An 8,599-nucleotide genomic window follows, 5' to 3' on the forward strand; every position below is an offset into this window, starting at 1 on the left:
ACTTTGAGAAAATTTTGCACTCAAATCTATTTTCCCTGACCAGAAATGAGGACTCTTTTCCTGTTGTCTCCATTAAGCACAGTCTATTTTAAGTGCAAAGAAGTTGATGGATATATATTATTTTTCATTCTTAATGCTGTTCAAGTTTTATCTTAAGGGTTTTACCAAAAAAAAAAAGTTTCTGGTTTGTAAAGCAGGCTCGGTAAGACAGTTATTTTCATTTATTAGCCACAACATAAAATAAAAATCTAAAAATTTCAGATACTTTAAGGCCTGTAGAAACAATGATATCTTGTACTTTATAAATTAAAGACAATGATTTAAAGTCAGCCGTCTACACTGTTTAACCAAGATAGACAATAAATATGCTGCACTAGTTCTGGCTATATCTAATAACACAGTCATGCATCTGGAAATTTCATCCAGTGTTTGTGTCTTGTATTCCTCACCAAGATGAATTTCCTCAAATATGGTATGGGTACTTAGAAGTACTATAATAACAATTTTTAAAAGTACTCAAATCATATTTGCAAGAACTAGAGGAAAAGAAAATGAGAAGGTCCCCCCATAGAATAATTTGATGAACATGGTGAATACTGATGAGTAATTTGAACCATTTTTTTGTTTTTAACAGAATCTCACCAAGTCCCTTTGTTAGCCAGTTATTGACGCCATGAGGTACGGCATCGTATGCCGTGTGTGGGGAGTAAATCCCGATTCTGTGCTCCAGAGCTCGGACCACCAGCCGTTCCTTCCAGGTCTTCCACGTTACTCGCTTGAGCGGCGTGAATATGGGGGGGTGGTAAGAAAGAATAAGGTCTGCTTTCTTCTGCACTGCCTCCTCCATTACCTCCTCGGTGAGGTCGTTAGTGAGGAACAGGGTCTTCACAGTGTGCGGTGGGCTTGGTTCCACCAGCAACCCCACATTGTCCCAGCTTTCAGCCAGGGAGAGGGAAGCAAAGTTGTTCAGGGCAGAAACGAGTTCCCCGAGATTCATAAGGGAGCGCGAAGGCAAGCGGCCCGCACCACGGATGCAAGACAGAGGTCGGCTCACCAGCTGCAACATGCGGGTACCTGCAGAGGGGGGGAGATGCCGGGGGTGAGCGCGGGTACTTGCCGGGCCGCGAAGGCAGAGCCTTCGGGCTCGGAGCGCCGCCCCGCTGCCTCACGGAGGTGCGGGCAGCCTCGAACCGCGCAGTTCCGCCGCTCACCTCACCCCGCAGCAGCTTGGGGCCGAGCCTGCGCCGGGCCCTGCCCCTTCCGTCGCGTGGCCGGGGTAGGGGTCGGCCTCTGCGCCGCGCCGGCGTGAGGTGCGGGGCGGAAGGGGCTGCGGGCCCTGCGTTCAGGCGGTAGCGGGGCGAGGCGGGAGCGACCCGGAAGGCTGAGGCGAGGGGCGTGGCCGTGGCTCTGCGGCGGTGGGGGTTCTATGGAAGCACCCTAAGTCCGCGGGATCGGAGCGCGGCCGTGCGGGTCAGGCGGGAGCCCAGGGCAGGGCCATGGGGTGCTTCACCGGGCCCTATGGGGGTCCTGGTCCCGCTGCTCCGCAGCTGGTGGCCGTCCCCAGCGGCCGTGGCGGCTGGCCCGGGCTCGCCGCGGGCGCCATGGTTACCTGAGATGGCCTGCCAAGGCAGGGAGCTGGCCTCTTTTTTTGCGTGTGGGGGGAGGTATGAAGGTAGAAGAAGTTGGCATGTAAAAGTCTGATTTTCACACAGCTGCGTCTTTATTATCGTAATTCCAAATGGTTTATGGGAAAGTCGTTATTAAGTTAAAAAAAAAAAAAAAAAAACTTGGATCCTGTGCTTGGATGCAGGTGCCTGTCTGCTGGAGGCTCTGATGCCTGTCAGGTGGTGGCTTTGAGATCATGCTTCTATATAGATACTGGCATGTGTTTTTTCTCTATGAATCTGCGTTATTTATAAAACTATAACCTTTAGAAAAGGTGTAAGTATTTAGTATAAACTCATCTGAAGAAAGGCTTTTTTTTTTTGTGGCCTCCCCCCCACACACACTTTCTCTAAGCTTTTTTGTTGTTTCTGGTTCTTTATGTGCTGGGTGGTTGCATAATGCAAGTAAGACGTTAATCCACAGAGTCACTTGAATATTACTGTAAAACTATGGTGAAAAAGCTCATAATCACACAAACGTTTCAGAATCAGAAAGAACTGGAAAATGCTGGGGGAAAAAATGAACAAAACAAATTTCACGTTTTCTTTGCAGGCAATTGCTATATACAAAATTACCTCAGCGTTTTGGTGAGCAGACATGGTGAGAACAATAGCACTTTTTATATATTTTCATATTTTCTGAAATGTTCGCTTCTTGGAAAGTGAATAGCAGCTCTGCATCTCAAAGGATTATGTATTTTACTCTGATGCTGTGAAGAATCTCTAATGAAAAGTGCAGGTTTCCATCTAAGACTTCTACAAGATACGGTGAAAAGGGAAATGGGTTAATTTACAATTTCATCAGTCTAAAATATAATTAGACTTCAGCTCTAAGTTAGTAAATACTAATCCTAGTTTGGCTAATGCTTCATAATCCAGTTTGTTTCTTTTACCACAGAGACATTGTTCAAGTTGCAAGCTCATAGTCCTGCTTGAGTGCATGTAACATAGATACTTGTATACTTGTAAGTATACTTGCAAGTATAGATACTTGGAGGCTTTTGAAAGCTTAGCAGATCAGGAACTAGGTAGGACTATTTGTCTTAAACTGTATATGTACCTTTGTAACGTCTCCAAAGATATTGCAGACAACTATTTTCTCTGCTTTTATACTTCTGGAACAGTAGACCAGTATCATCATGATGCTGATTTTTATTAGTTTTTCTGTACAGTTATTCCTAGCATACCACTACAGTAATTGTTTTCACATAGCTCAGCGCTTTTTGTGGAAGCACTATAATATATATTGAGCCTATAGAGAGATGTATTTGCCTTGGTAGCTAGGTAACTGTCGTTTTAAATTTTATGAAAACTACATACAAATTCTTAAGAAAAGTGTGTGATTTTGTACAGTTACTTGTTTGTAAGGGCAGACTATATGTGGTGCCATTCAGAACTATCCTATCGCTCAAAAGGCTGTAATCGGGTAGTGCCCATCACTTGTTCCTCTGCTTGTAAACTAGTGAGGTATGTGCACCACAGTGTGGCCTCCTGAAGTAGATATTACCTCGATTCTTCAAATTTGCAGTGAAGTGACTGTATAGGTCCAGTTCACAGATGAATAATGTGTCTCTGGATTGCAACAGTATGAATCAGAGGTTCTGCATTTCCATGGCAAACTTGATTTGTCCTAAAATTAAATGAAACTGGTGTTTTCTGGTGATGGCAAAAGGTTTGCGACAGCAGCCTTGCCTATGGCCAAATATTGAAACAATGGTTATATGCAGTGGGATTTTGCTCATGCTCTCGGTGGGACTGGAAAATAAAACTGAGTCTATTAGCTGTTAGCATTTAATTTCTGATTTAATTATTTTTGTTACTCTTGCTCAGGCTGTCACGCTGCACACTGATGTAGGAGATATTAAAATTGAATTGTTTTGTGAGCGAACACCAAAGACTTGTGAAGTAAGTCAAATAGCAGGAATGAGACTGTCTAGTGTTGAAGCAACGCATTAGAAATGGTGAAGACCACGGAGGAGGTGAAATGACTGTCCCAATTTATCTTTTAACATAATGGAATATTAACATTTTAAGCTGGTGTGGAACTTGTGCAGCGTATACTTGGGTGCTGTGTAATAGTGCCTAAAGGTTTGCTGCCTGTTTCTCACCAGATAAGGTTTGGCTAAGGGTTGATTGTCTCCAAGGTTTGGTGTATCCCAAAGTGCCGTTTGCCCTTTAGGTGAAACATGGGTTATGGCCTGTGATTCCCATATTTGCCTTGGTTTGCCTGCACTCAGTCAGATATGACTTTTTTTAAAAGTAAGAATCACTAGCTTAAATTGAAATCAGTTACTTTTATTGAAAAAAAAAAAGAGTCTTGAAGCTATTGATTACAAAATTACAACACATTTACAAAATAAAAATGTTGAATGAAAATGATATTTATGATCATGTTTCAGTCCTCATGCTTGTTCCTCAAGTCAGATGGCCTTGTGCTGTAAAGCTTTATTTAAAATCCTTTGTGTCTGTGACAGTGTCAAAGGAGCAACTTCAGCATAATTTGAGTATGACTGTTCTGTGGCAATACTCTGTGGGATTCACCTAGTGATTCTTTAACCCGTCATAACCTTCTTCTATAGGAAACAAAAGAAATAGGAGCGCTAAACACAAACTGCAGTCTATTGAAATAGATATTGTAAAATACTTTTATTGTGTTTTTACAGCTGTTTTTCTTTTGGCGATAGGTGCCACACAGGACTTTTTAATCCATAGATAGTTTTAGCAGTCAGTATGTCAGAGTAACCTGTAAATTTATTTTTTCCTTCATGTTGTAATTCTGTAGTTCTAATGTTTCTTTAAGACAGATTAAGTACTATTTTAGTTTGAGGCTTTGAAATTTGATATCTCAGAGTTTTCCTGATCTCAGGTGCAAAACTTGCTTCCTTGATTCTGAACAGTCCATCTTTGAACTGAAGTGAAATTATCTTTCTCTAAAGGCATTTTCCATGCAAACTAATCGCCAGTACTTATCAGTAAGGATAAAGGTATCCAAATTATGTTTCATAAGCTATGTGAGGTGTAGAGATCCTTTCAAAGAAATGCATGTTCCTGCACAAAATGAAAGAAAATATTTATGAATCCCTCATCAGATCTGTCTCCTGGATCACGCTATCTGTGAACAGTTTCACCGTTGCCTTTTTCACTTCCATATAGCCTGTAGATAATTTTTATTGCATTTGGTACTGTTTATAACAATGACAAGCTCTGAAGAGGGAAGGAAGAGGCCTGAGTGTTATTTATATTTTTTAATAGTCAACAATAGTCAGGGACAGTGGACAAATGCCATTACATGGTCACAGTGCAAAGCAGAGGCAAAAGTGTTCTTAGTCTTGCCAATGCATTTTAGTAATATTTTAGTAACAGAGAACATTATTTCTGAATATTTTAATATGATTTGTTTCATTTCCTTAGAATTTCCTGGCTCTTTGTGCTAGTAACTACTACAATAGCTGCATATTTCACCGGAATATAAAGGGCTTCATGGTTCAGACAGGGGATCCATTAGGTAAATTCTTCTGTTAATGTCTCTCTATAGTAAAGTTATATAAAAGTAAAACAAAGTATCAAGAAATATAAATAAATTATAAATATCAATAATTATAGAAACAAAATTTTAAAAAAAAAAAAAGATTATTGTATTGTTAATAGAGGTTTTAATGATACGAGCTTACTGGAAAGTTTCCTGTGGTGAGGTTACAGAAGAGCATCCAGTTCTAAATAATGTAATGCAGTAATAAAGCATGCTGTAAATTTTGAGTTTTTTCAGCTCTTTCCACTAAATATGACTAGTAGCAGTTAACTATCGTGGTTTCTCTGTTTTTTTGGCTGGAAGGCTACACTGCCTCTAAAGCATTTGGGAAGATGTCCCAGATGCTGTTAACTGTTTAGGAGAATGTCTGATTCAACTGTGTGTCTGTTTGCAGTCATACTGAATTTAATTTGAGGATATATCAGTATTTTTATATAGAGTTCTGGCTCTGCTCAGTATCAAGCCATGAGAACAGGATCGCTGGCTCAAACAAAATAGAGTCTATCTGGGACCTTTGTTTTAAAATTTTATAATGGTACATCATTCCTGCATATCCCAGTCTGAAAATTATTAATATATTGCGGTTCTTCTTTGTCAGGTACTGGGAAAGGAGGTAACAGCATCTGGGGCAAGAAGTTTGAAGATGAATTCAGTGAATACCTAAAGGTATTTCTGTGCTCTCAATATGCAGTTATGTTTTCAGATGAATTTTCTTTACAGGTTGGAGAGTGATCAGTGTTGTGCTGGATTAAGTTACCTGTTTTGTAATTGTGAAATAAAGTATAATCCCAAAGGGAAGGGATAGAAAGCTCGTTATTAAAATAGAAACAGGCATTGTAATACTTAGCAAGTTAGATTTGAGGGTTATCATTACTGAGAACAGAAGCAGCAATTTTGAACAAAATATTTTTCATGCACTAAAGGCAAAGAAATAATTTTTTGATGTAAAAGCAAATTGGAGGAGCTAGTTGTTATAATGTGGGTTGTGATAGAATGTGGTATTAACAAGAATGGGTTTTAATAATGACATTGAGGCAGAGCAATAAGTCACTGAGCACTTGGTACAGGTTGATGTCCTGCTTTCACAGGCGGTTATTCATGTTGATTTTTTTTCTCTTTCAGCACAGTGTCCGTGGGGTGGTTTCAATGGCGAACAATGGCCCAAATACCAATGGATCACAGTTCTTCATCACTTACGGCAAGCAACCACACTTAGATATGAAGTACACTGTCTTTGGGAAGTGAGTGATCCAACCATTTGCCTCCTAGCCATAGAGTGTGATGGATCTGAATATTTCAGGGCAGATGCAGTACAAATTCAGAAACTTTGGGTTCTAAAGCTCTTTAAAATATTCAGTGTGTATATGTAAATGTATGCTCTTGCACTGTCACCAGAATTAGTTACCCTAAAGTGCTGCTCCATTTTTCTTAGTAGTAGGGAATGCAATTGAAATAGGCATATTAAAAATTACCTCAAGAATGGAGCTGGGTTGAGTTTTTTTGTTATAATTTTTTTTTTAAGCTAGTTGTTCCTGCTTGCCATTTTGTACTGTGCCCAAATGGGTGCATCCTAATTTTTAGCAAACTCAAAAATAACTGGATACACAGTTGTAGGGTTTATTGACAAGCAAGAGTCTGATCTGGAACTAGGATGGGTGCAGTACTGACATGGTCATACTTCTATTTAGATGGAACTTCCTGTTGAGCAGATAAAACTTGTGGAACTGGCACTTCGTAAAATTAGATTAGGTTATTTAAGATGTATCATCATTTTAAAACATTATGTTAATAGAAGCTGCTGATAATATACCATCCCTAAAGCAAATGTTTAATTTTTGAGTCTTTCAAATGCTGCTTTTTCTTTCTCAAAATCATGGTAATATCTTTTCTTTTGTTTGTTGTTAAGAAGTCTGTAGCATGTAAGTGAATCTTGTTGAGAAAAAGCTGTTTTTTTCAAAGACTTAAATATTCAAAGGAAACTGGTGAAAATTGAAAAATATCATTTCCTTCCACCTGCTTTGTGTATAGGCAGGTGGAAGGTATAGGCAGGTATAAGCATAGGTGTTCCTTTCATTTCTGAGTTTGTTTAGAAGTGATTGAAAGGGTTTTTTGGACATATTCCTTAGAAAAGAGCAGAGGCTCTGACAGATTAATTTTGCCAGATTTTCTGTGGCAGTTTAAGATACTCCTGACCCAGTTGCAGAATCAGGAGAACAGAATGTGTAGTCCATGCTCCAGCCCACAATTCGGCATCCAAGATTCAAAGAGCTGATGAATGTGACAGTGAATTGAACTGTGAATGGTATGTGTTTTCTGCAAAGTCCATTACTGGGAAATAAATTGCCAAGACTTACCCAAAAGGTGGGAGGTTTATTAGAATAATCCCTCTTACCACTTCTTCAGCCCGACTGGGCATCTGAAAGCCTAAACACAGTTGTGCCATTAGACTTACACAGTTATTGGTTCTTTCCAATCTTGTCTTTGTGCTGGAAGCTTAGTAATTATAATTGCACATTTGGAAGTTGATTTTCCAGCCATGGGATTTCAGTAATTCACAGTGAGGTTTGGTTTGGCTAGTATCTTGTCAGTCAGTTGACTGGTCAGTCCTGCCTGCAAGGAAGTGCAGCCAGGGTCTTCACAGAGATGTGGTTGGTAGAAAATACGATGTTGTCAGGTCAGTGGAAATTACTCGTTCTTTTATCAGAACCTGTTATGGATGATTAACATTTCCTTTCAAAATAGGTTATATGCCATATATAAAGTTTTGGCCGCCTTATTTGTATAATTTGCTTGCAGAGCCCTTGTACTGTGATACTTAGCTAACTGTGAAGTGTTTTGAGATACATCCATTTTGAAAGTTCAGTCACTATTAGAAGGAGATTCCTAGCAGTTCTGCTTTTCTTCCAGAGTTATTGATGGCTTGGAGACCCTGGATGAGCTGGAAAAGCTGCCTGTGAATGAGAAAACCTACCGACCTCTTAATGATGTTCGCATTAAAGATATTACAATTCATGCCAACCCTTTTGCTGTGTAGCCACAAATAGTCTTAATGCATTCTTTAGAGATTGGTCAGGTCGACTGCTGGGTGATTATGGTGTTTAGAGTGTCATTAAAAAGGGTTACTCAACCTTGATCGTACCTTTGGTCATTGAACGCAGGGTTCTCAGATATTGTGACATTGTTTGGGAGTTGTCATAAGGGAGTCTCGTGCTTCAGAAGACAGTTTTTCCAGAGTATATTCCTTGATTTTGACTTTTAAACTTTGCTTCTTGCACTTGTAAAACAAGAAAAGACTTTCAAAAATACATATATTTTTGCAAACCTTTGTTCTCTGCCTTGTCTTTCACTGTGATAACTGTGTTGAAACAATGGGCTTTGCTACAATTTCATAGTGTCAGTTTTCTGA

General features: G+C 39.6%; 2 protein-coding genes across 13 annotated transcripts in view; one reads left to right on the forward strand and one right to left on the reverse strand.

Moving 5' to 3' along the window:
• NIF3L1 (NGG1 interacting factor 3 like 1) overlaps positions 1-1,340 on the reverse strand; it is a 6,618-nt gene extending 5,278 nt beyond the window's left edge. For 4 of the 5 annotated variants that reach the window (XM_048058557.2, XM_048058556.2, XM_048058558.2 and 1 more), the window contains exons 1-2: positions 1,212-1,340; positions 643-1,074 (exon numbers count right to left, since the gene is read on the reverse strand). In XM_048058557.2, the coding sequence (XP_047914514.1) occupies positions 643-1,066 (424 nt within the window). In that variant the 5' untranslated portion in view covers positions 1,067-1,074; positions 1,212-1,340. The remainder of the gene's footprint in view (positions 1-642; positions 1,075-1,211) is intronic. The other variant, XM_048058555.2, reaches the window with a different exon arrangement.
• PPIL3 (peptidylprolyl isomerase like 3) lies at positions 1,219-8,519 on the forward strand. Of its 8 annotated transcripts, none has more exons than XM_048058559.2 (7): positions 1,219-1,310; positions 2,218-2,265; positions 3,495-3,569; positions 5,076-5,169; positions 5,792-5,859; positions 6,316-6,434; positions 8,101-8,519. In XM_048058559.2, the coding sequence occupies exons 2-7, from the start codon at positions 2,263-2,265 to the stop codon at positions 8,225-8,227; spliced, it is 486 nt and encodes a 161-aa protein (XP_047914516.1). In that variant the 5' UTR covers positions 1,219-1,310; positions 2,218-2,262; the 3' UTR covers positions 8,228-8,519. The 8 variants fall into 8 exon arrangements, with proteins under 8 accessions (XP_047914516.1, XP_047914519.1, XP_047914517.1 ...); XM_048058562.2 differs by having other exon boundaries at positions 1,270-1,386; XM_048058560.2 differs by having other exon boundaries at positions 1,300-1,415.
• The last annotated feature ends 80 nt before the right edge of the window (positions 8,520-8,599 follow it).

Source organism: Anser cygnoides, chromosome 6, assembly GCF_040182565.1.
Source record: "Anser cygnoides isolate HZ-2024a breed goose chromosome 6, Taihu_goose_T2T_genome, whole genome shotgun sequence".
NCBI classification, from domain to species: Eukaryota; Metazoa; Chordata; class Aves; order Anseriformes; family Anatidae; genus Anser; species Anser cygnoides.